Source organism: Melanerpes formicivorus, unplaced genomic scaffold (genome assembly GCF_026170545.1).
Source record: "Melanerpes formicivorus ecotype bairdi unplaced genomic scaffold, bMelFor1.0.p_v2 SCAF_46, whole genome shotgun sequence".
Classification (NCBI taxonomy): domain Eukaryota; kingdom Metazoa; phylum Chordata; class Aves; order Piciformes; family Picidae; genus Melanerpes; species Melanerpes formicivorus.
In genome coordinates, this window is record NW_027142398.1 from 4,047,165 (window position 1) to 4,072,916 (window position 25,752).

Sequence of the window (25,752 nt, forward strand, 5' to 3'; positions counted from 1 at the left end):
GAACCAAGGGAAGGAGCTGCCTGGGGACAAGGGAAGGAGCTGCCTGGGGACAAGGGAAGGAGCTCCCTGGCACCAAGGGAAGGAGCTCCCTGGGGAACAAGGGAAGGAGCTGCCTGGGGACCAAGGGAAGGAGCTGCCTGGGGACCAAGGGAAGGAGCTGCCTGGGGACAAGGGAAGGAGCTGCCTGGGGACAAGGGAAGGAGCTGCCTGGGGACAAGGGAAGGAGCTGCCTGGGGACAAGGGAAGGAGCTGCCTGGGGACCAAGGGAAGGAGCTGCCTGGGGAACAAGGGAAGGAGCTCCCTGGCACCAAGGGAAGGAGCTGCCTGGGGACAAGGGAAGGAGCTGCCTGGGGACAAGGGAAGGAGCTGCCTGGGGAACAAGGGAAGGAGCTGCCTGGGGAACAAGGGAAGGAGCTCCCTGGCACCAAGGGAAGGAGCTCCCTGGCAGGACCTTCCTCCTGTGATTCCAGGCAGGAAAGCTGCTGGGTCTTAGCATGACTAAAGTGCATCAACAGCAACTGAACAGCCCTCGAGTCCAGGCAGCAGGAGGTCAGCTTCTCCATGGGGATTGACCCCCATGGACTTTACATAGTGCACCAAAAATCCCCCCAGCAACCCCCCCCAGCATCACTCTGCTCTCCCCCAAGGCTTTTCAGTTACAACTGCACACAACAGCCACCCACAGGAGTCTCAGACCACCAACCACCATCCCATGGGAAGGACAAGGTGGAGCTGGCCTCAGGCAGTGCCAGGCAGGGTCTGGACAGCACCTCCTGGGGGATCCTTGCAGAGGAAGCCCCAGCTGTGACCTGGCAGCTGGCTGGGACCCCCTGCAAGGACCTCCTGCTGCATGCCTCTGCCCTGCTAAGGCTGAACCAGCACAAGGAGAGTGGAGAGCAAGGGGGAAACAGCCCAGGGAAGCACCAAGGCAGGAGCTCCATCTCCTCTCTTCCCCTTGTGGTCAGCTCTGCTTCCTAGAGGAGGGAGGGGATTCCAGAGGGGCTGGCAGAGCAGGGCTTGCTCTGCACTGTGCTGAGGGCCCACAGGCAGGGAAGGTGAAGGCTCTGTAGCCACCACTGTGGGCTGCAGGCTCTCTCCCAAGCCCTGCAGGAGGGGAAGGCTGAGGAAGACCTGAACACACTCTAGGCAAGGCTCTCAGAGCAGGGCCTCAGCATCCCAGCAGGACCCCAGCAGGACCCCAGCAGGACCCCAGCAGGACCCCAGCAGGACCCCAGCAGGACCCCAGCAGGACCCCAGCAGGACCCCAGCCCTTGGAGACACCAAATTCCAGCTGAGTTTGAAGAGCAAGCATGGCCCAGCTCTGGAGGACAAGCTAAATGCTGGGGGAGCTGAAGCTGACTCACAGGGAAGAGCAAACCAGTGGAGGAAATGGAAACTAAACCACCACCAAGCACAGGCCACAGATGAATCAGCAGCAATCAGGGCCTTACAGGAAGGGCTCTTCCCCCCCCTCAAATCCTGTCTTTAAAGCCACTTCACCCACTGAAGTGTGAAGCATCTTCTGCCTGGCCTGGCTCGATGAGATGAGGCAGGGAGGAGCTGTGAGAACAGCCCAGAGGATGCACAGGAGCTGCTCTGCCTTAATGCAGCTGCTGAGCTGAGCTGAGCTGAGCTGAGCTGAGCTGAGCTGAGCTGAGCTGAGCTGAGCTGAGCTGAGCTGAGCTGGGCTGAGCTGAGCTGAGCTGAGCTGAGCTGGGCTGAGCTGAGCTGAGCTGAGCTGAGCTGAGCTGAGCTGAGCTGAGCTGGGCTGAGCTGAGCTGAGCTGAGCTGAGCTGGGCTGAGCTGAGCTGGGCTGGGCTGAGCTGAGCTGAGCTGAGCTGAGCTGGGCTGAGCTGAGCTGGGCTGAGCTGAGCTGGGCTGAGCTGGGCTGAGCTGAGCTGAGCTGAGCTGAGCTGGGCTGAGCTGAGCTGAGCTGGGCTGAGCTGAGCTGGGCTGAGCTGAGCTGAGCTGAGCTGGGCTGAGCTGGGCTGAGCTGAGCTGGGCTGAGCTGAGCTGAGCTGGGCTGAGCTGGGCTGGGCTGAGCTGAGCTGGGCTGAGCCTGGGCAGGCTGCAGCAAGGCTGTGCAAGACAGCAGGGGGAGGGAAAGAAGGAACCACCAGAAAGGTAAAGCTCCAACAGCTAACAAAGTGCAGGACCCAAAGCTCCACCAGCCAGGGCTGGGACTCTTCTTCTGCCATCTGCTCTGTGACCCCAGCCAGCCACAGAGGAGAGGGTTGGCAGGGCCTGATGTCAGCTCTGGGAGCCAGAAGACCTTCACCTCAGTTAACAAACCCACACTGAACAACAACAACAACAGCAACAGCAACCAACCCTCCCCAGAACCCAGCCAGCACCTCAGTGCCCTCAGGAGAGCTGCTCCTGGGAGGAATGCCTTCCCCACAGGGCAAACACCTTCCCTCCCTCCCCCCCCTCCCCTCTCCTCCCTCAAGATGCAGAATTCCTCCCTCAGGAGGCACTGCCCAGGGCTTTGACCTGCTGCAGAGCACCACTCCAGCAGCCCAAGTCTCTCCCAAAGGAGTTTGCTCCCAGGAGCAGCTGTGAGACCTCTGCTGACAGCACTGAGCTGCAACCAGAAGCTGTAGACAGTGTCAAAGGGGAGCAACAGAGAGCGAAGTGCTGAGCACTCCCTGCCCCTCCAGGCCTCTGGTTTCAGTGGTCATCCACCAGTGGAGGCAGAGGGCTCCTGGGGGGCCAGGGCAGAAGGCTCCTGGGGGGCCAGGGCAGAGGGCTCCTGGGGGCCAAGGCAGAAGGCTCCTGGGGGGCCAGGGCAGAAGGCTCCTCAGGGCCAGGGCAGAGGGCTCCTGGGGGCCAAGGCAGAAGGCTCCTCAGGGGCCAGGGCAGAAGGCTCCTGGGGGGCCAGGGCAGAAGGCTCCTCAGGGGCCAGGGCAGAGGGCTCCTCAGGGCCAGGGCAGAAGGCTCCTCAGGGGCCAGGGCAGAGGGCTCCTGGGGGGCCAGGGCAGAAGGCTCCTCAGGGGCCAGGGCAGAGGGCTCCTCAGGGCCAGGGCAGAAGGCTCCTCAGGGGCCAGGGCAGAGGGCTCCTGGGGGGCCAGGGCAGAAGGCTCCTCAGGGGCCAGGGCAGAGGGCTCCTCAGGGGCCAGGGCAGAGGGCTCCTCAGGGCCAGGGCAGAAGGCTCCTCAGGACCAGGCTCCTCAGGGCCAGGCTCCTCAGGGCCAGGCTCCTCAGGGCCAGGGCAGAAGGCTCCTCAGGGCCAGGGCAGAAGGCTCCTCAGGGCCAGGGCAGAGGGCTCCTGGGGGGCCAGGGCAGAGGGCTCCTCAGGGGCCAGGGCAGAAGGCTCCTCAGGGCCAGGGCAGAAGGCTCCTCAGGGCCAGGGCAGAGGGCTCCTGGGGGGCCAGGGCAGAGGGCTCCTCAGGGCCAGGGCAGAAGGCTCCTCAGGACCAGGCTCCTCAGGGCCAGGCTCCTCAGGGCCAGGCTCCTCAGGGTCAGGGCAGAAGGCTCCTCAGGGCCAGGCTCCTCAGGGCCAGGCTCCTCAGGGTCAGGGCAGAAGGCTCCTCAGGGCCAGGCTCCTCAGGGCCAGGCTCCTCAGGGTCAGGGCAGAAGGCTCCTCAGGGCCAGGCTCCTCAGGACCAGGCTCCTCAGGGCCAGGCTCCTCAGGGTCAGGGCAGAGGGCTCCTCAGGACCAGGCTCCTCAGGACCAGGCTCCTCAGGACCAGGCTCCTCGGGGCCAGAGGTCTTTCTCAGCGCTCCTGGGACAGAGTTGAACCTCAATTCTTCTTTGGCATTCAGTGTGTGGGCTGTGCAGGCAGGGGTTGTGTGAGTGCAAGAGGAGGCTGTGGTGGAGCAGGGCCTGCAGGGGCACAGCTACCCCATGAAGATCCTGATCACCAGCTCGATCTCCTTCCTGCACACCGGGCAGGGAGACCTCCTCCTCTTCAGCATCTTGGCGCAGCGGAAGCAGGCCACCAGGTGAGCAGTCCTGCCGTGCACAATGTTCCCATCCCGGGGCCTGTGCTGGCACAGGAAGCAAGGGCTCAGCAGCTTCTTGATGCTCTCCAGGGACTCTATTCCCTCCTCCTCCTCCTCCCCCTTGCTGTGCTGGGGGAAGCACAGCAGGGCCTGCTCCTTGCTCTCACAGCCCCGGGCCAAGTCCAGCGACTCCAGGGAGCTGCAGGCATCCCCCCGGGGCTTGGCTTCCACCACGTACAGCTCCTGGGGCTGCCCCACTGGAGCTGAAACAGTCCTCCTGCAGTCTGGCACATCTATGCCTTGCTCCTCCTCCTCCTTTTGCTTCTGCATGGCATCGATGTCGGAGAGGGAGAGGGAGTGAGGCAGCCTGGGGCAGTCCGAGTACCAGTCCTTGCGCAGGGCCCAGCAGCGGTAGCAGTACCTCTTGCCTGGGGAGTTGAACTTCTTGCACTTGCTGCACTGCCAGCAGTCCTGGGGGGAGGGAGGGGAAAGACCACAGCTGAGTCTGGCACAATCCACCCAGGAGGAGCAGCAAAGCTTCACCAGGAGACCAGAAAAGCTGTGGTGGGCAGAGGGCAGAGCGGAAGGGGCTGCGGTGTGCCCCTGGGGAGCACAGGGAGTGTGGGCAGCAGGCTGGGGAAAGCTCCCCTCCTCCCCCTCTACCTTACCCTACTGAGGCCACATCTGGAGCTTTCTGTCCAGTTCTGGGCTCCCCAGCCCAAGAGGGGCAGGGAAATGCTGGGGAGAATCCAAATGAGGGCTGCAGGGATGCTGAGAGGCCTGGAGCAGCTCTGTGAGGGCCCTGGGGCTGAGAGCCTGGAGCAGAGCAGCCCCAGAGGGCAGCTGGGCAGTGCTCAGCAAGAGCTGCAGCTACAGATGCAGACCCCTCAGGCACTAACATCTGCCACAGCATCCCAGGATGGGCTGGAAGGGAGCCCCAAAGCTCAGCCAGTCCAAGCCCCCTGCACTCAGCAGGGACATCCTCCACTGGAGCAGGCTGCTCAGAGCCTTGCCCTTGAGCATCTCCAGGGGATGAGGCCTCCACCTGGACACAGCACTGCAGGTGAGGTCTCAGCAGAGCAGGGCAGGGCAGAGGGCAGAGCAGAGCAGGGCAGAGGGCAGAGCAGGGCAGGGCAGGGGGGCAGAGCAGGGAGGGCAGAGGGCAGAGCAGGGAGGGCAGAGCAGAGCAGGGCAGAGGGCAGAGCAGAGCAGGGGGGCAGAGCAGAGCAGGGCAGGGCAGAAGGCAGAGCAGAGCAGAGCAGAGCAGGGCAGGGGGGCAGAGCAGAGCAGGGCAGAGGGCAGAGCAGGGCAGGGCAGGGGGGCAGAGCAGAGCAGGGCAGAGGGCAGAGCAGAGCAGAGCAGGGGGGCAGAGCAGAGCAGAGCAGGGGGGCAGAGCAGAGCAGGGGGGCAGAGCAGAGCCATCTCTCCCCACCTGCTGCCCCACACCTGACCTCTCTCACTCTGCCCCCAGGAGTGGCTGCAAGCATTAAGCTCCAGGCCTCCCCTGTGGCTGGGAGAGGCCCTTGGTGTCCTTGGCTGGGGTGGCTCAGAGCTCTGCTGGGCTCAGGGCCTACCTCAGGAGCAGCTTCTGTGTCTGTGTCATCACTCAGGCGCTGGGAATCCTCCATCTCATGCAAGCAATCTTCCTCAGGCACCTGGAGAGAGGGCAGAGTGTGAGAGGGGCAGAAGAGTCCTGACTGATGCTGTGCCTGGCACTGCAGGCCCCAAGGGAGCTGCCTGGGTAACTGCCCCCTGGCCATGCAGCCCTGGTGGGAGGGGAGGCAAAGCCACTTTGTCTCCTGGGCTCCAGGATGCTGCCAGCTGCTGCTGGGCTGCTCTCAGGCTTCCCCTGCCTGTCCCCTGCTCAGGCCTCTGCCTGCTGCACACCAACACAGAGGCAGAGACTGACACAGCCTGAGACTGTGTCCTCTTGTTCTGCTGCTGCTCACCTGCAGGGAGGAGATCCTGGCCTCAATCTGATGGGGACAGAGTGGAGTCCTTCCCCCCTGGCCAGCCTCACTGCCAGCTCAGCTGGCACTCCCCACCCACAGCCAGGCCAGGCTCTTCCCCTGCCCTCTGCCACAAGGGAGGCTGAGACTCCTCTGCCAGGCACAAACTCACTCAGAGCCTCACAGGATGGCTTGGGCTGGAAGGGACCTTGAAGCTCAGCCAGTTCCAAGCCCCTGCCAAGGGCAGGGACAGCTCCCCCAGCCCAGGCTGCTCAGGGCCTCATCCAGCCTGGCCCTGAACACCTCCAGGGAGGGAGCAGCCACAGCCTCCCTGTGCCAGAGTCTCCCCTCCCTCCCTGGGAAGAATTTCTTCCTCACCTCCAGGCTCAGTCTCCCTTCTTCCAGCTCCAGTCCATCCCCTCTCAGCCTGTCCCTCTCAGCCTGTCCCAAGTCCCTCCCCAGCTCTCCTGTAGCCCCTTTCAGGCAGCTCTGAGGTCTCCCTGGATGTCCTCTCCAGGCTGGACACCCCCAGCTCCCTCCCAGAGCAGAGGTTCTCCACCCCTGCTGCTGCTGCTGGAGTTCCATTGCTTTGTGATCACTTTTGTGCCTTGCAGCTGGATCCATTCCACCCCAAGCCCAGCAGCCTGACTCCACAGCAGGGCTCTCACCCCCCCCCAGGCACACAGAGCGCTGAGAGCCTTTGCCACAGCCCAGCTGAGGCTCTTGGTGTGGCTGCAGCTCCCCCAGGAGCAGGCCCAGCCTGTGGAGCAGACACAGAGACACTCTGGCTGCTTGCAGAGCTACCTTGGTGTCACCTTCCTTCCCCTCCTCACAGCCAGCAGCTTCCACCTTGGCTGCAGCACTGCTCTGCTCTGCTGGGCACTCATTGAGGAACCAGAGGTCATCAGTAGTATCTGAGACAATGGCAGTGTCTATGTCCTGGGGGAGAAGAGAAGGCAGACAGCACTCAGAGCTCAGGGAGGGCAGCAGCCACAGCCAGCACCTCTCCCCTCCTCCTCCTCCTCCTCCTCACTAAGAGCCTTCTCCAGCCCTGGGCAGCTGGGGGAGAAAAGGAGCAGCTCCCACCAGCTCTTGCTCCCCCTGCTCACCACTTGGCAACAGCTTCCAGCCCAGCACAAGGGACAACTCCTGAAGCCCAACCACTGCTCTGGAGTGCAGCAGGACCCCCAAGGGCTGACCACAGCCCTCAGAGGGCACCAGGGCTGGCTAAGAACACTAAAGGGAACCAAACCAGCTGGGACACACACGAGGGAAGAGGCTGAGAATCCTGGAGTGGGAAGGGGGAGGGAAAGGAAAGAGGAATTCAGGCCCTGGGAAGGCAAAAGAGGAGAGGAAGAGACCACAGCAGCTGGGGGAAGGCTCCACACACCTGGTTGGTCTGGATGTCTGTTGAGCCATTACTTCTGGACTTGTAATTGCTCCTGAGGTTGCCCAAGAACCACCAGGGCAGGCCAGCCACATCCCACTCCTCAAACACCAGGTCCAGCTTAGGCTTCCTGCTTTTGGAGAGGTTCTCTAGCAAGTCTGTGTCTGCAAGAGCCAAGCAGAGTCTAAGTCAGGCCACAGCCACAGCACTGGAGAGAGCAGCCCAGGAAAGCCTGGCCCCAGCTGGCCCTCAGCAGCCTCTCCTGCTCTGCCTCACAGCCACCTGCTGGGGATGGGATGGGAGGGGATGGGAGGGGAGGGGATGGGAGGGAATGGGATGGAGTGGAGTGGAGTGAGATGGGATGGGATGGACCAGACCAGGTTGGAAGAGACCTTCAAGATCATGGTGTCCAACCTATCACCCAATCCAACCCCACCTAATCCACTAACCCCTGGCACCCAGCACCCATCCAGTCTCCTCCTGAACACCTCCAATGATGGGGACTCCACCACCTCCCCAGGCAGCCCATCCCAAAGGCCAATCTCTCTCTCTCTGCACAGAACTTCTTCCTAACCTCCAGCCTGAACCTCCCCTGGCACAGCTTGAGGCTGTGTCCTCTTGTTCTGGTGCTGCTTGCCTGGGAGAAGAGCCCAACCCCCACCTGGCTCCAACCTCCCTTCAGGGAGTTGGAGAGAGCCAGAAGGTCTCCCCTGAGCCTCTGAGAGAGGAGAGCTGCCACTCACCTTCACAGTGCTCACATCTTGGCTCTGAGGTAGACCAAGCAGCTGCAGTGCTCTCCCCCTCCATGAGCCCAGCCACAGAGCCTCCTTCTTGCTGGCTAAACTGCAGGGGGGAAGGAGGAGAAGCAGCAGATGTTAGCCCAGCAAGAGCTTACAGGGACAAGGGGGTGTAGCACTTCCAGTCCCAGCCACCAGCTGCACTCCAAGACCAAGAAGTTGTGAAGAGAGATGAGAAGGTTCTGAGCCTCAACCTAGAGCCTGCTGCCCCTGGCAGGACTCTGCAGCCCCTGGCAGGACTCTGCTGCCCCTGGCAGGACTCTGCTGCCCCTGGCAGGACTCTGCAGCCCCTGGCAGGACTCTGCTGCCCCTGGCAGGACTCTGCAGCCCCTGGCAGGACTCTGCAGCCCCTGGCAGGACTCTGCTGCCCCTGGAGCAGCACAGGCAGCACCTTGGCAACCCAGGAAAAACCTTCAGCTTGGCAGAAGCCCCAAAGAGTTTCCTAGGTTTTGGGGGGGGGGCTGAGCCTCTGGCTGCCCCCCCCAGACACCTCCCAGCTCAGGCAACCTTCCCCTTCCCCTCCCCTTCCCCTCCCCAGCTGCAGGTTTGAAGGTGCAAAGATTTGTCCCAGGTTGCAGGCTCTGCCTCCAGGCTTCTGACAACCAAACCCTGCTGAACCAAGAGAACAACCAACCAGGCAACCAAGACTGCTGCAGGATGTGGCAATTCCTGCTCCAAAGAGAAGGGTTGGGAGGAGGAGAGGAGGGAAAGGAACCAACCAGAGCAGAGGAGGCTGGAGGGAGGGAGGGAGGGAGCGAGGAGCAGAAGTGCTACACCCCGCGGGGCCGCGCTCGGCGCGCCGGGAGGAGGAGGAGGAGGGGGGGAACAGAGAAGGGTCACTCTGTCCCTGCCCTGTGGACTCCCAAGAACTTTGCAGGAAGGTGAGGACCTGGCAGCCAAGCAGCACAAAAAGTTCTGGCAGTCCACCGTGCACAGGGACAGAGAAGGGGCAACTCTGTCCGAGAAACGCAGCCGCCGGGCGGTGGGTTTACCTGCAGCTGGTCTTGGCTGGGCCTACCGACGCTCTGCTCCTTTGGGAGAGTCTCTGCAGCATCTAGATGGCAGGCAAAAGAAGAGAAACAACCTTCCTTCTCACAACACAGAGCCAGCAAGCAACCAGCCAGGCTCGGCAGACCTCCGAGGAGCCCCCGGCCGGACGCAGAGAGAGCGACGGAGAGGAGCCGAGGCCGGGGAGAGGCCCCCGGGGGTCCAGAAGAGGATCTGGCACTCTGCAGCCTGCTGTGCTGGGAGGAGGCCCTGGCAGTGCCAGGGGGCTTGGAAGCAGGTGATCCTCAAGATGCCTTCTGCCCCAGCCTGCCCTGGGGGTGTGACTGGCAGCAGCTCCCAGGGGATGCGGCGGATCCCCTGCGCCGGGCTCCCGGCAGCCAGCCCCGCGCCCAGCCAGCGTGGGGCTGAGGATCCTGGGGGTCCCTTCCAGCCTGGCATGGTGTGGAACCCCTGAAGAGAAGCAGAGCCCTTCCCATCACTCTGCCACTGCCTGGATGTGAGGAGCCAGCAGGCTGTGGAGCAAGGAGCCTGTGTGCCCCCTTGGGGATGCAGCTCGCTGGGAGCTGCCGGCAGCGCAGAGCCTCCTCCCCGGGGGCTGCTTTGGGTCCTGCCCTCAGCAGCCCAGGGCCTCAGCAGCCCTCAGCCAAGAGACCTGCAGACAGGCAGGGAGCCAGAGCTGCAGCACAGCCTGGGGATGCTCCTTTGGAAGCTGGCTCAGACTCCTGCTGAAGAAGGTGACAAGAGAGGGAGGCTGGGGAGAGCCTGGCACAGGCTGCCCAGGGAGGCTGCGGCTGCAGGGCCACAGGGCCAGGCAGGATGAGGCCCTGAGCAAGCTGGGCTGGTGGGAGGAGTGCCTGCCCAGGGCAGGGAGGCAGGGACAGGATGATCTTCAAGGTCCCTTCCAAGCCCAGCCACTCTGTGATCCATGAATCCCTGAGGACATCAGCCCTGTCCCTGAGGAGCAGCAGAGCCTGCCCCAGGGGTGTGGGCAGGAAGAGCAAGGAGTGGCCTGAAGCAAGGGCAGCTCCCTGCCCAGCAAGCAGCTTCCTGGGCAGCTGTGTGCAGATCCATAGCAGCCCTGAGGCCAGAGCTGGCCCCAAGAGCTCCCTGAAAGGGCAAAGCCCAGAGAGCAAACCCAACCCAACCCAGAGAGAGCTTCCTGCAGAGCAGGAGAGCTGCTCCTGGGCAGCTCTGAGCACTGAGTTGCTAGGGAACAGCAGCTGGCAGAGGCTGGCTCCTGCCTGCTCCCCCTGCAGCTGAGCCCCAGGCAGCCAGCAGAGTCCTGGTCCACAGCCCTGGGCTGAAGGCAACACAAGCTGCTGCTGCAGGCTGGAAGCTGAACCCCTCCTGAGCACTGCTGGGCCATGAAGAGGACCAAAGCAGAGGGCCACAGCCTGCCAGGGCTCCAGCCCACCCCCTCTGCCTCTCAGCCAGGAGCTCAGCTTCCCCTTCAGCCTCTCCAGCACCCCACAGCTCCTGCACTCAGCCACTGGTTTCACCCCTGAAGGAAAGCAGAAGCCAGCTGACTCCTGCAGAGGGCCTGGCAGAGGAGAGGACTGAACCCTCCCAGCACTGGCAGGGAAGCAAATCAGCCTCAAGCAGCCTGTGAGAAGCAGCAGTTCCCAGCTGGGAAGAAGGAGAAGGTTTCCCTGGTGGAAGTCCAACAGAGGCTCCTCAAAGTGTCCTTCAAGAGAGGCTTCTGCCTCACACTGGAGAGTGCAGGGCAGCCAGGGGAGACTCCAAAGAGCCTCCTGGAGGAGCTGAGGCTTGGTGAGCAAGATGTGCTGCAGTCACCTCCACTGCTCCAAGTGCTCTTGCCTGGGGTGATGTGCAGAGGGCTGTGCTGGAAGCACTGCTGGGGACAAGGAACACAAGCAGCTGGCACACAGCATGGCTGGGGAGGCCTCTGCAAGCCCCCTGGCTCCCCACCCCTGCACCCAGGTCAGGGCAACCCCAGACACCAAGCCAGGCTGAGGGGAGATGGGGCTGGGAGCAGCCCTGCAGAAGGCCTGGGGGTGCTGGGGGCAGAGGCTGGGCAGGAGCCAGCACAGGAGGCCAAGGGCAGCCTGGGCTGCAGCCAGAGCAGTGTGGCCAGGGATGGAGAGAGAGGCTCCTGCCCCTCTGCTCTGCCCTGGGGAGACCTCCCCTGCAGGGCTGGGGCCAGCCCTGGGGCCCCCAGCACAAGAAGGACCTGGAGCAGGTCCAGAGGAAGCCAAGAAAGTGCTCAGGGGGCTGAAGAACCTCTGCCACAAGGCCAGGCTGAGGGAGCTGGGGTCCAGCCTGGGGAAGAGAAGGCTCCAGGGAGACCTAAGAGCAGCTTCCAGTACCTGAAGGAGGCTACAAGGAGACTGCAGAGGAACTGCTCCCAGAGGCCTGCAGGGGCAGCCCCAGGGGCAATGAGATGAGAGCAGAGCAGACTGAGATTGGATGTGAGGAGCAAGCCCTGCCCAGGAGGCTGCAGAGGGACTGCTCCCAGAGGCCTGCAGGGACAGGAGCAGGGGCAATGGTTTGAGATGAGAGCAGAGCAGACTGAGATTGGATGTGAGGAGCAAGCCCTGCCCAGGAGGCTGCAGAGGGACTGCTCCCAGAGGCCTGCAGGGGCAGCCCCAGGGGCAATGAGATGAGAGCAGAGCAGACTGAGACTGGATGTGAGGAGCAAGCCCTGCCCCAGGAGGCTGCTGGAGCACTGCAGCAGGCTGCCCAGGGAGGGGGCTGAGGCTCCATGCCTGGAGATCTTCAAGGTGAGGCTGGAGAGGGCTCAGAGCAGCCTGCTGCAGGGCAGGATGTCCCTGCTGGGGGCAGAGAGCTTGGCCTGGATGAGCTCTGGAGCTCCCTTCCAGCCCAGCCCACTCCAGGATCCCTATGGATGTGCTGAAGGCCTGGCCTGCCAAGCCTGGCTGGGCTCCCAGGCACTCCCACAGCAGCAGCCACGGTGGCAGGGCCCAGAGGTCACCTCCTGGCAGGAGCAGCAGCTCCCTGGGCAGCTTCAGGGAGCTCCAGCAGGGCAGGGAGGCTGCAGCAGATGATCTCTGAGGGCCTCTGCCAGCCTGAGGCATTGCAGGGTGCTCTGACTGCCACAGCCACAGCCCCAACCACAGAGCCACAGAGCCACAACCACAGAGCCACAACCCTACAGCCACAGCCACACAGAGCCACAGAGCCACAACCACACAGCCACAACCCTACAGCCACAGCCACACAGAGCCACAGCCACACAGAGCCAGGAGCACAACCACACAGCCACACAGCCAAGGGCACAACCACACAGCCACAGCCACACAGAGCCACAGCCACAGAGCCAGGGGCCCAGGGCAGCAGAGGAGAGGGCCCTGGCTGGGAGCCTTTGTCCCCATGCCCACTGCCAGAGGGAGGCACCAGGGACCAGCACTCACACAGGCACTCTGCAGGCAGCACCTCCAGAGCAGAGTCCCCTGAGGCCAAGAGAGGAGCTGAGAGCTCAGAGGCAGCAGCAGAAGGCTCAGAGCAGAGGCCAAAGCCCCCCAGGGCTGTGCCTTCCCTTCCTGTGTGGTGTGCCCAGGGAGGCTAAGCCTCTGGGAGCAGCTGTGGCCCCCAGGCTGCTCCAGGGGAGGTTTAGGTTGCCCAGGAGGAACAATTCCTTGGCTGCAAGAGGGATTGGCAGAGGCTGCCCAGGGAGCCCCCAGCCCTGGGGGTGCTCAGGAGCCTTGGGGCCGGGGGCTGGTGGCCATGCAGGTGCTGGAGCTGGGTGACCTCAGAGGCCTTTTCCAGCCTCAGTGACTAGGAACTGAGTGCAGAGAGCTGCCTGCAGACCCCAGCCCAGCAAGGCAGAGCTCTGCTGGGGCAGCTCCCCCAGGGGGGGAAGTCCTCAGCTGCCCAAGGGGAAGGGGCTGAAGGCAGCCAGGAGCTGAGGCTGCCTTAGGGATCAGCTTTGTGACTGAAGGGCTGCCAGGGGAGGTGGACTGCATGGGATGGGATTGGACTGGATGGGATGGGACTGGATTGGACTTGGTGTGGATTTGCTCTCTCTTAGGAGCTGGACAGTGACCTTTAAAGCTCCCAGTGCTTGCCTGAAGCCCAGAGCTCCCTGGCTGGGTTTGCAGCACCTCTGTGCTGGGGCTCAGGACCATGGGACTATGAAGGCAGAGTGAGAAGTCACAGCCTGGCCTGGAACTCCCTGGGGGGGGACCCCAGAGCTGCCTGCCAGGACCTGAAGGATCCTGCAGGAAGGCTGCAGAGGGACTTCTCCTCAGGGGGTCTGAGGCAGGCCAAGGGGGAAGGGTTTGAGGCTGAGGCAGAGCAGGGTCAGAGGGGAGCTGAAGTTGTTGAGCAGGAGGCTGCTGAGGCTCTGGCCCAGGCTGCCCAGGGAGGCTGTGGCTGCCTCCTGCCTGGGGGTGCTCAGGGCCAGGCTGGGGGAGAGCTGTCCCTGGGCACGGGGGGGAGGTTGGAGAGGACTTCTGAGCTCCCTTCCAGCCTGAGCCATTGCCTGAAACTGAGAAGTGAGTCCTGCCTTGGCTGGGGGCCTGCAGCCCCACAGCCCTGAGCTGGGGCAGGCTGCCTCAGCCCCAGCCCCAGCCCCAGGCCTGGCCCCCAGGCAGCCCCAGGCCTCCAGACAGTGCTCTGCCTCCCAAGCACAGCTCCTGCTGGGGCACACATGGGAGGCAGATGGCTCAGGGAGAGCCCAGCAGCAGCCTGCCCCAGCTGCAGAACCATTTCCCTCCTCCCAGGCTCAGTGCTCAGCTCAGCACCACCCTGAGCAGACCCTGCATGCCCACCCTGGGCCAGACCTACCTGCCAGGGCAGCAGAGGTCAGGTTCCTCTTCAGCATCTCATAGACTGGGCTGGGGGAGAGCAGGCAGGAGGTGAGCACAGCCACAGCACCCCACAGCACCCCACAGCATCCCCACAGCACCCCACAGCACCCCACAGCATCCCACAGCATCCCACAGCACCCCACAGCATCCCCACAGCACCCCACAGCATCCCACAGCACCCCACAGCACCCCACAGCATCCCCACAGCATCCCACAGCACCCCATAGCACCCCACAGCATCCCCACAGCACCCCACAGCACCCCACAGCATCCCCACAGCATCCCACAGCATCCCCACAGCATCCCACAGCATCCCCACAGCATCCCACAGCATCCCCACAGCACCCCACAGCACCCCACAGCATCCCCACAGCATCCCACAGCATCCCCACAGCACCCCACAGCATCCCCACAGCATCCCACAGCATCCCCACAGCATCCCACAGCATCCCACAGCACCCCACAGCATCCCCACAGCATCCCCACAGCACCCCACAGCACCCCACAGCATCCCACAGCATCCCACAGCATCCCACAGCACCCCACAGCATCCCCACAGCACCCCACAGCATCCCACAGCACCCCACAGCACCCCACAGCATCCCCACAGCATCCCCACAGCATCCCCACAGCACCCCATAGCACCCCACAGCATCCCCACAGCACCCCACAGCACCCCACAGCACCCCACAGCATCCCCACAGCACCCCCACAGCATCCCCACAGCATCCCACAGCATCCCACAGCATCCCCACAGCATCCCACAGCACCCCACAGCATCCCCACAGCATCCCACAGCATCCCCACAGCACCCCACAGCACCCCACAGCACCCCACAGCATCCCCACAGCACCCCACAGCATCCCCACAGCATCCCACAGCATCCCCACAGCACCCCACAGCACCCCACAGCACCCCACAGCACCCCACAGCATCCCCACAGCACCCCACAGCATCCCCACAGCATCCCACAGCATCCTATAGCATCCCCACAGCACCCCACAGCACCCCACAGCACCCCACAGCATCCCCACAGCATCCCACAGCATCCCACAGCATCCCACAGCACCCCACAGCATCCCACAGCACCCCACAGCATCCCCACAGCATCCCACAGCATCCCCACAGCATCCCACAGCACCCCACAGCATCCCACAGCATCCCACAGCATCCCACAGCACCCCACAGCATCCCCACAGCATCCCCACAGCATCCCACAGCACCCCACAGCATCCCCACAGCATCCCCACAGCATCCCCACAGCATCCCCACAGCACCCCACAGCATCCCCACAGCATCCCCACAGCATCCCACAGCACCCCACAGCACCCCACAGCATCCCCACAGCACCCCACAGCACCCCACAGCATCCCACAGCACCCCACAGCATCCCCACAGCACCCCACAGCACCCCACAGCATCCCCACAGCACCCCACAGCACCCCACAGCATCCCCACAGCACCCCACAGCATCCCCACAGCACCCCACAGCATCCCACAGCATCCCCACAGCACCCCACAGCATCCCCACAGCATCCCACAGCACCCCACAGCATTCCATAGCATCCCCACAGCACCCCACAGCACCCCACAGCACCCTCCCAGCCAGGGGCAGGGGCAGCTCCCCCCAGCCCAGGCTGCTCAGGGCCTCATCCAGCCTGGCCCTCAGCACCTCCAGGCTTGGAGCCTCCACAGCTTCCCTGTTCCAGGGCCCCAGCACCCTCCTGGGGCAGGATTTCTGATACAAACCCACCCTCAGCCCAGCTCCTGCCAGCCTGGAGCCATCTCCTCTCCTCCTGTCACTCCCTGCCCTGGCTCTGCCCAGCTCTCCTTTAGCCTCCTGCAGGCACTGAGAGGCTGCTCTGAGGTCTCCATGGAGCCCCAGCTCCCTCAGCCTGTCCCCAGAACAAAGCAGCTCAACCCAAACCTCTCCAAGGGATCATCCACAGACCATGGGCAGGGCACTGGGTGCCCAGGGAGGGCTCTGTGCCACTCAGCAGGGCACTGGGTGCCCAGGGAGGGCTCTGTGCCACTCAGCAGGGCACTGGGTGCCCAGGGAGGGCTCTGTGCCCCTGGGCAGGCAGAGGGCCCCCACAGAGCCTCCTGTCCCAGCTCCCTCCCAGCAGAACACTCAGAGGAGACCTTGGCCTACCTTGGGTCTTTGACAGAGAAGCTCTCCAGGCCCAGCAGCTCTCCCAGCTGATCTCCTCCACAGTGCACCAGGTGCTGCTGCCTCTGGTCATAGAGCTGCCTCACCATGATGTACTGGCCCAGGAAATGCATCACCTGTGGGCAGGCAGCAGCCCCTCAGCCCCAGCTGCCCCAGGCAGGCTGAGCTGCCCCAGCCTGAGGGCTCTGCCCCAGCCTGAGGGCTCTGCTGGCTGACTGCCCAGGCTCAGTCATTCCCCCTCACATCCCACACTGCTCTCCCAGCTCCTCCCAGGGCTCTCAGCCCACCCAAATCACAGCAGCCCCAGGGCAGGATGACCTCCTGGTGCAGACAGGGACAGAGCAGTGGGCTGCCAGCCCTGCCCCTTCCCCAGCAAGAGCCTCATGCAGGCAGGGACAGCCCAGCTCCAGAGCCCAGCAGCTCTGCTCACCTCCTTCAGTGTGAAGGCTTCCCCCTGGGCTCCTGCAGCCTGCAGGATCTCCAGCAGGGGCTGGCTGGGTCTGACCTGAAACACAAAGCACAAGAGCTCACAGAGCCCTGGAGGCACAGGAGGGGCTGGAAGGGACCTCAAAGACCATCCAGCTCCAACCCCCTGCCATGGGCAGGGCCAGCTCCCCCCAGCCCAGGCTGCCCTCACCCACCCTGCCCTTGGACACCTGCAGGAGCAGAGGTCCAGCTCCAGCTCCTTCCTGTGCTGAGGGCTCCAGAGCTGGCCCCAGCCCTGCAGGGGAGGTCTCCCCAGGGCAGAGCAGAGGGGCAGGAGCCTCTCTCTCCATCCCTGGCCACACTGCTTTGGCTGCAGCCCAGGCTGCCCTTGGCCTCCTGTGCTGCCAGTGCTGGCTCCTGCCCAGCTTCTGCCCCCCAGCACCCCCAGGTCCCTCCCTGCAGGGCTGCTCCCAGCCTCTTCACCTCTCAGCCTGCACTTTACCCTTTCCTTACAGCCACTCTGAACTGCCCTAGCTCCTGCTCCCCCTCCAGAAACACTCACAGCTCACTGACCTGAGAGGTGAAAGCCAACAGGATGAGAGCCCTGCCCCCAGTTAGGCCAAATCCTGACCCAGAGGCACAGCTTGGATGCACTGGAGGCACCCTCAGCTTTGGAGAGGAGCAAGCAGGGGAGCCCAGGGGGAGAGGCAGTTACCTGGTTCCCTTGGCCCAGGGTGAGCCTGCAGGCAGGGTCTGCTGCTGGGGGCTGGGCTGAGCCTGGAGAGGTCATCCTGGCAGTGGGGAAGCTGCTCCCAGCACACACCTGCACAGAAGGGAGCTCTGTCATCAGGGCAGGCTGCAAACCTGCTCCTGCCTGCAGCCACTCCCACCCCCCCAAGCTCCCCAGGAAGGCAGGGGGGCAAATGAGTCCCTGTGTGGTGCTGCTCCTCTCCCAGCTCAGCTGCCCTGCCCTACCCAGCCCTGGCACAGGCTGCCCAGGGAGGTGGTGCAGTGACCACCCCTGGAGGTGCCCAAAAACCTGTGGCCATGGCACCCTGGCACATGGCTCAGTGGCCATGCTGGGCTTGGGGCCATGCTGGGCTTGGGGTGAGGAGCACCAGAGGCCCTGGTCCAGCCTTCAGGATCCCAGGAGTCGATGAAGCTGCAGCCAGGTGCCCAGGGGGAGAGGGGAGCTGCTTCTGCCCCTGGCAAACAGCTGGGAGAGAACAGCTGGCAGGGGGCTGCTGTGGCACTGGGGGTGCTGTGGCACTGAGGGGGTGCTGTGGCACTGGGGGTGCTGTGGCACTGAGGGGTGCTGCTGTGGCACTGGGGGTGCTGTGGCACTGGGGGGGTGCTGTGGCACTGGGGGTGCTGTGGCACTGAGGGGTGATGCTGTGGCACTGGGGGTGCTGTGGCACTGGGGGGGTGCTGTGGCACTGGGGGTGCTGTGGCACTGGGGGGTGCTGCTGTGGCACTGGGGGTGCTGCTGTGGCACTGGGGCTGCTGTGGCACTGAGGGGGTGCTGTGGCACTGGGGGGGCTGCTGTGGGACTGGGGCTGCTGTGGCACTGGGGGTGCTGCTGTGGCACTGGGGGTGCTGTGGCACTGAGGGGTGATGCTGTGGCACTGGGGCTGCTGTGGCACTGAGGCTGCTGTGGCACTGGGGGTGCTGCTGTGGCACTGAGGGGGTGCTGTGGCACTGGGGCTGCTGTGGCACTGGGGGTGCTGCTGTGGCACTGGGGCTGCTGTGGCACTGGGGCTGCTGTGGCACTGGGGGTGCTGTGGCACTGGGGGGTGCTGTGGCACTGGGGGTGCTGCTGTGGCACTGAGGGGTGCTGCTGTGGCACTGGGGGTGCTGCTGTGGCACTGAAGGGCGATGCTGTGGCACTCTGCCCAGGTGCCAGGGGGGGCACAACGGGGTGAGGAACTTGGAGAGCTGCCACTGGGAACTGCCAGGCCCCATCAGGGCACTGGGAGGGAATCTAAGAGGGAGACTGCAGAGGACAGGGCAAAAGGGAATGGTTGGCAGCTGAGGCAGAGCAGGGCTGGAGTGGAGCTGAGGGAGAAGCTCCCCAGCAGGAGGCTGCTGAGCCTCTGGCCCAGGCTGCCCAGGGAGGCTGAGGCTGCCTCCTGCCTGGGGGTGCCCAGGGCCAGGCTGGATGAGACCCTGAGCAGCTGAGCCCAGCTGAGAGCTGCCCCTGCTCCAGGTTGGAGACGATGACCTCCGAGGTCCCTTTCGACCTAAGCCACTCCGTGGTGAAACCTCTGAGTCAGAGGTGAGGAAATGAGAAGCTGAGTCACAAAACCACCAGGACAGAAACCTTCCTAACCAGGCAACCCCCTGGCTGCCCCGAAGGAAGGCTCAGAGCAGCTGGGGGGAGGCGCTCAGCAGAGCCAGGAGCTGAAAACCTCCTAAAACCTCCTTGCAACCTTCAACCCCACCCCCAAAACCAGACTTCAGTGCAGCGTTTGGAGAGCTGCTGCGGCTGAGCAGGTGAAAACTACCCCTGCCTGGGGAGGAACCGAAGGGGAAAGCCTGCAGCTATTCGCAGGTCGAAGCCAAGGAGTTTCAGTACCCACCCAAAGAGCTCAGCCTGGCTGCAGAGCGCTGAGCTGTGACTCCCAGGGCACAGCACAACCCGCCCCGGCCGGCCCCGGGCTCCACAGCCTCTCATCACAGGGGAAGGAAGGCGCTAATGAGCCGCTGAAAGGCAAAGGGCTGAGCCTGGCTGAGAGAAAGGAGCTCAGACCTGGAGCGCTTTGTCTCGGCACCCCGAGGCGGCTGAGGGGAGGCCACCCCGGAGCCTCCAGCTGCCGGCAGGGAGCCAGCAGACCCAGCCCACCAGCACCAGGACAAGAGGGAAGTGCCCTCAGGCTGTGCCCGGGGTGGTTTAGGTTGAACATCAGCACTGGGAAAGCCTGGATCAGGCTGCCCAGGGTGCTGCGGCACTCTGCCCTGCCCCCAGGCTGCTGCAGGGTGGAACCAGCCAGCCCGGTGGCATTCAGAGAGCAGCGCTGAGGGGCAGCAGCTTGGGAGGGAGCCCCAAAGCTCAGCTGGTCCCAACCCCCCCGCAGCCAGAGCTGGGACACCCCCAAGGCTGAGCCTCAGTGTCTCCAGGGAGGGTTCAGTGGTGAAGCTGGCAGTGTGGTTGGGCTCAGTCTTGGAGAGGTTTCTCCCTAACCTTATTGATTCCACGATCAATAAACCTCTGGGGGTGCTGTGTGTGCTGAGCCCAGCAGCAGTGAACCTCCACATCGCAGCGCCAAGGGCAAGGGGGACATGGAACTGCTGGAGGGGGTGCAGAGGAGGCTGTGAGGATGACCAGAGGGATGCAAAACCTCTGCTCTGGGGACAGGCTGAGGGAGCTGGGGGTGTTCAGCCTGGAGAAGACATCCAGGGAGACCTCAGAGCTGCCTGAAAGGGGCTACAGGAGAGCTGGGGAGGGACTTGGGACAAGGGCTGGGAGGGACAGGCTGAGAGGGGATGGATTGGAGCTGGAAGAAGGGAGATTGAGCCTGCAGGTGAGGAAGAAATTCTTCCCAGGGAGGCTGGGGAGACTCTGGCACAGGCTGCCCAGGGAGGCTGTGGCTGTTCCTGCCCTGGAGGTGTTCCAGGCCAGGCTGGAGGAGGCCCTGAGCAGCCTGGGCTGGGGGGGAGCTGTCCCTGCCCACGGCAGGGGCTTGGCACTGGATGACCTTTGAGATCCTTTCCATCCCAACCCATTCCACGAATGACTCTGAGAAACTCCCAAGCCCTGCAGCTGCCAGGAGCAGGAGATGAGCCAGGGGCTGGCTCCTGAATGTGCCTCCAGGGCAAGCCTGGAGGGTGTGAAATGTGGCACAAGTCCCAAGGGGAAACCCACACAGGGCTTGGAATGAAGACTTGAGAGTGTGAGGCTAAAGAAGAAAATAGAAGGGGGGAAAAGGAGAAAATAGAAGGGGGAAAAGGAGAAAATAGAAGGGGGAAAAGGAGAAAATAGAAGGGGGGAAAGGGGAAAATAAAAGGGGGAAAAAAGGGAAAATAAAAGGGAAAAAAAGGGAAAATTATGCAAAGTAAAAGGAAAATTAAGACTAAAGGGAAATAAAATAAGTGACCCTTTCCAAGCAGTATCTCAAACCCTTCCACAGAACCTCCCAGACAGAGTGAAGGAGTCTGTGATTGCTCCAGCAGCTCCAAAGGCAGGCAGCCAGGGTGATCAGCAGACAGCACAAGCACAGAGCTCTGCCTGAGGAGCAGCCCCAAAGGTTTCAGGGGCAGACACAACCCAGGCTGAACCCCAGGGAGGGCAGGAGAGACGAGCTGAGATTTAGCACTCGTTCAAGTCAGGGCTAACACAAACCCACAGGATTAGAGGGGTTGGAAAGGACCTCTGGAGATCAGCCAGTCCAACCCCCTGGAGAGGGTCAAGCAGGAGCATGTCCAGGTGGAATCTCTCCAGAGAAGACTCCACAGCCTCTCTGGGCAGCCTGCCCCAAGCCTCCAGCAGCCTCACACCAAAGAAGGAACCTCTGGAGCTCAGCCAGTCCAACCCCCTGGAGAGGGTCAAGCAGGAGCATGTCCAGGTGGGGCTGGAATCTCCCCAGAGAAGACTCCACAGCCTCTCTGGGCAGCCTGCCCCAAGCCTCCAGCAGCCTCACACCAAAGAAGTTTCTCCTCCTGTCGGGGTGGAAGCTCCTGGGCTCCAGCTTGCCCCCACTGCTCCTTGCTCGAGCACCACCGAGCAGAGCCTGGCCCCTTCGTCCTGACACCCACCCCCCAGGCACTGACAGACCTTGAGGAGATCACTTCTCAGCCTCCTCCTTTCCAGAGCATCCAGCCTCAGTTTCCCCTCGCTGATGCCAAGCACGGTGCCCACCCCACCAAGTGCCCCCAGGTCCCTCTGCACCCAGCAGCTGAGCTGCGCTTCGCAGCTGCAGCCAAACTCACCCAGCCTCGGACTCCTCTGCTCTAGCACCGGGGTGGGACCGGCTGCCTCCCAGGCTCTTGCCAAGAGGCTGTTTTGGGGCAGGAGGTAAAACGCCAGCAGGCTCGGTGGGGGTGAAAGCTCGCCCGGAGCTGTGCCCTGCCTGGCTGGGCTCCTGGTGCCGCTGCCGATGGCTCTGAGTGGCTCTTTCGAAAGCCGCTCACCGGCCTCGGGCTGAGCTGAGTCAGGAGGGGGAGTCGCTGAGCACATCAGCGCCTGCTAAGAGCCTGATAAGAGCCTGAGCCGGGGCGAAAAGCAGCCCCGGGGGGGAGCAAAACCCTGGATCGCTTCTCCACCCTGCGTTCCTGGAAGGGGACTCTGCCACCTCTGCCTTCAGAGGCGACTAAAGAGCATCCCAACTGTTCCAGCCCCCTCTGCACCAGGGGCAGGCAGGCAGCACATCCATGCCTCACCCCCAGCCTCCACAGCTTGTGTTTTCCTTAGTTCCTTCAAGCAGCAACCAGCCCCCGGGGCTGCCTGGATGCCATCCTCCCCCCCCCGGATGCCATCCCCCCCGAATGCCATCCTCCCCCCACCGTATGCCATACCCCCCGGATGCCTGGATGCCATTGCCCTTGGATGCCATCCCCCGAGGCTGCCTGGATGCCATCCCTCCCCCGGATACCACCCCTCCCCGAGGCTGCCGGGATGCCATCCCCCCAGGATGCCATCCCCCCCACCCCGGATGCCTGGATGCCATTGCCCCTGGATGCCATCCCCCCAGGCTGCCTGGATGCCATTCCCACCCCCCCCCCCCTCGGATGCCATCCCCCCAGGCTGCCTGGATGCCACTGCCCCTGGATGCCATCCCCCCCGGGATGCCACCCCCCCCAGGCATGCAAGCTCCAAAGCACGCCCAGGCTGCAGCCAGCCACCGGATTTTCCAGAGCCAGCCAACAGTTTGCTGTCCTGCCAAGACCAAAATCCTCCTCAGGTTACCACTCCCTGGATCCCAGAACCCCAAGAGTGGCAATTCCTAGAGAGCTGAGCAGCTTCCTTGCTCAGCCATTCCCTCTTTAACATCTCTCTCTCTCTCCCCCCCCCCAGCTTTTGCTTTCCCCAGCCTGTTTCATGCTGAACATTGTCTTTACCTCACGATCCTGGGGAGGGTCTAAGCCTAACCTGCAGCTCCAGGGAACTTGCTGCTGCTCCAGAGCTGCATGGGCAAGAAAATGAGACTTGGGGAGAGGGAGAAAGAGAGCAAGGGCTGGGAGGAAGCCATGAATCATAAGAGAGTCATTGGGGTTTTTCCACTCCATCACTCTGTAAGGTCATGCAGGCTGCAGGACCAAGTCATCTGCTGGGGTTTTGGGGGTGGGGTGGGGGGCTGAAAGCTCCTCCTGCAGAGATCACAACCCCACCAGCCTCCCACTTTGGGTGCTTGAGGACAGATCTTCACAGGCCCAGGCAGAGCACGAGTGTAAGGTGCTGGACCTTGCATGGTGGTGGGGGCTGAAAAGCTGGAGCTCAACTTGTAACTCAAGTTCAGGTTTTGTCTTCAAGTCTCCTCCCGGGGGAGGGGGGTGAAAAAAAAACAGTTTCTAACTTCTGTGCCATGTGAAAACACAGCAGGGAGCAGAGAACAGATGTTTGCTGTGCCTGGGGGCTCTTCATCTCCCCCCCCCCAGCAGGGTCAGGTCTGACACTTCAGCCCTGTCCTCAGCATCACCTCCTTCTCATGCTGTAGCAAAGCAAAGCTTCTCCCCAAGCCTAAAGCTGCAGCCTCAAGAAGAACCTCTTGGAGAGAGAGCAGGCCTGGAAGGGAGGCTTTAAACAAGCCCTAATCAGACAGCTGGGAGCTAATCAGCTTTGCCCCTATGGGTGTGAAGCCCTGGGAGTGTTCACACCTGCAAGGCCTCCTGCCCAGCTATCTCCTCAGCTCGGCTTGTGACACAAACACCACCCTGGGAACAGGGAGCTGCATCCCCAGCTCCAGCTGGGCCAGCTGCACCTTTCCCTGGGCCACACACTTCACCTGGTTGCATCACTGAGCTGCCAACAAGTTCACACATGTCCCCTGAGAGCCGCAGGAAGCAGCCAAGGAAGCAGCCAACTCTTCCACTGCAACCTCCCAGCAAGTGCTGCCTTGCCCTGATTTTACTCAGAGCCTTTGCTAGTGCTGAGTGGTCATCCAGAAGCCCCTGGCTGGGAAGTGGCAGCAGGATGAGAGGCAACTGGGCTGTGAGCGATAGGATTTGACAGATTTCACACCTCATAGACTGCCTGACCTCCGATTTTTGCTGTCTTGCCCTCAGTGAAGCTGCTCTGATATTGATCTGGCATTGAATCAGCAGCAGAAATCCCCTCTGCTAGGAAAGGTATCCAGAGCAAAGCCCAGCTGCACCCTGGAGCAGTCAGAGAATCACAGACTGGGTTGGGTTGGGTGGGAAGGGAGCTCCAAAGCTCACCCAGTCCCCTCAGCAGGGACATCCTCCCCCGGATCAGGTGGCTCAGAGCCCTGTGGAAGCCTCACCCTGGGACACCTCCAGGGGGCTGGGGGCACTGGGATGATGTTTTTTATATAGAATAGACCAGGTTGGAAAAGACCTTTGAGATCATTGAGTCCAACCTATCACCCAACACCATCTAATCAACTCAACCATGGCACCAAGCACCTCATCCAGTCTCTTCCTAAACACTTCCAGTGATGGTGACTCCAGCACCTCCCTGGGCAGCACATCCCAATGGGCAATCTCTCTTTCTGTGAAGAATTTCTTCCTAAGCTCCAGCCTAAACCTCCCCTGGCACAGCTTGAGACTGTGTCCTCTTGTTCTGGTGCTGGTATAGTCACATCTGGGGTTTTCTCCCTGAAGCAGCTTTACTTCAGCTCATGGACCACGGGTTTGACACTTGATTTATTCACCTTTTTTGTGTGTGCGCCCATAAAGATAACTTTCACGCAGAAAGGCCTCCAAGGCAAGCCACAAAACTGCCTTGGTGCAGCAGCAGCCTTGGCAGAGCTGGAGGATAGTTTCATAGTTTCATAGTTTCATAGTTTCATTCAGGGTTGGAAGGGACCACAAGGATCATCTAGTTCCAACCCCCCTGCCATGGGCAGGGACACCCCACACTAGATCAGGCTGGACAGAGCCTCATCCAGCCTGCTCTTAAACACCCCCAGGGACGGGGCCTCGACCACCTCCCTGGACAACCCATTCCAGGGTTTCACCACTCTCATGGTGAAGAACCTCCTCCTCACATCCAGCCTGAATCTCCCCACCTCCAGCTTCATTCCATTCCCCCTAGTCCTATCACTACCTGATATCCTGAGAAGTCCTTCCCCTGCCTTCCTGTAGGCCCCCTTCAGATACTGGAAGGCGACAATTAGGTCACCTCGGAGCCTTCTCTTCTGCAGACTGTATAGCCCCAACTCCTTCAGTCTGTCCTCATAGGAGAGGTGCTCCAGCCCTCTGATCATCCTCGTGGCCCTTCTCTGGACACGTTCCAGCACCTCCACATCCCTCTTGTAATAGGGGCTCCAGAACTGGACACAGTACTCCAGGTGGGGTCTCACCAGGGCTGAGTAGAGGGGGAGGATCACCTCCCTCGACCTGCTAGCCACACTTCTCCTGATGCAGCCCAGGATCTGATTGGCTTTGCGGGCTGCAAGTGCACACTGAGAGCTCATGTTGAGCTTGGACCGGACGCTCGTCAAAGGCTTTTGCAACCACGGTTCTACGCTTCCATAACCTCTCGGTGTCAGCAGCCGGGGAGATGCTTCCCCCCGGAGAGCCAGGGCGATGCTTCCCCCCGGGACTGAGCTGTCAGCTTCCTGCGCCCCCTCTCAGCCCTGCGCCCCCGGCTCCGCACCGCACCTCTCTCCATAGCTCCTCGCCCGCCCTCCCCCGGCCCCCGCCGCCCTGCCCCGGCTCAGCCTGCGCGGCCCCGCAGCACCCGCGGCGGGCTCACCCTACAGCTGCTCCATGGGCCCCGCGGGTCGCCCTGCAGCCCGGGGGCGGGGGACGGGACCCCCTAGGCCCCCCGAGGGCTGCTCTCCACCATCTTAGCGGGGGTCCGGGCCGCCACTTCCCCTCGCAGGCAACATGGCTGCGGGAGCGGCTTCCGCGGGGGCGCCGCGGCCGCACCATAGAGCGCCGCGGAAGCGGCTCCTAGCGAGCGGGCGGAGCCGGGGGCGAGCCTGCCCCAGCCGCAGTGGAGGACCGAGCTGCAGGACGGAGCGCGTAAGCCCCGGGCCCGGCGCCAGCGCTGCCGGCGCGGTGTGAGCTCCGCCGCCCGGTGCAGCCCCTACGGGCTCGGTGCAAACTCCCGGGCTCGGTGCAGCCCCTACGGGTCCGGTGCAAACTCCCCGGTCTGGTG

At 62.9% G+C, this 25,752-nt stretch overlaps 1 protein-coding gene across 3 annotated transcripts; it reads right to left on the reverse strand.

Annotated features, from left to right (window-relative positions):
* Nucleotides 1-1,806: 1,806 nt before the first annotated feature.
* Nucleotides 1,807-25,492, reverse strand: MDM4 (MDM4 regulator of p53). 3 transcript variants are annotated; one of them, XM_068159710.1, is made up of 11 exons: nucleotides 25,345-25,492; nucleotides 17,188-17,295; nucleotides 16,477-16,551; nucleotides 16,029-16,162; nucleotides 13,854-13,903; nucleotides 9,071-9,132; nucleotides 8,025-8,124; nucleotides 7,285-7,445; nucleotides 6,699-6,833; nucleotides 5,520-5,600; nucleotides 1,807-4,416 (listed from the first exon to the last, which is right to left on the reverse strand). In XM_068159710.1, exons 2-11 carry the CDS (start codon nucleotides 17,260-17,262, stop codon nucleotides 3,841-3,843), a joined length of 1,449 nt encoding a protein of 482 aa, XP_068015811.1. In that variant the 5' UTR covers nucleotides 17,263-17,295; nucleotides 25,345-25,492; the 3' UTR covers nucleotides 1,807-3,840. The 3 variants fall into 3 exon arrangements, with proteins under 3 accessions (XP_068015811.1, XP_068015812.1, XP_068015813.1); XM_068159711.1 differs by lacking the exon at nucleotides 25,345-25,492 and adding an exon at nucleotides 21,399-21,913; XM_068159712.1 differs by lacking the exon at nucleotides 6,699-6,833.
* Between the last annotated feature and the right edge of the window lie 260 nt (nucleotides 25,493-25,752).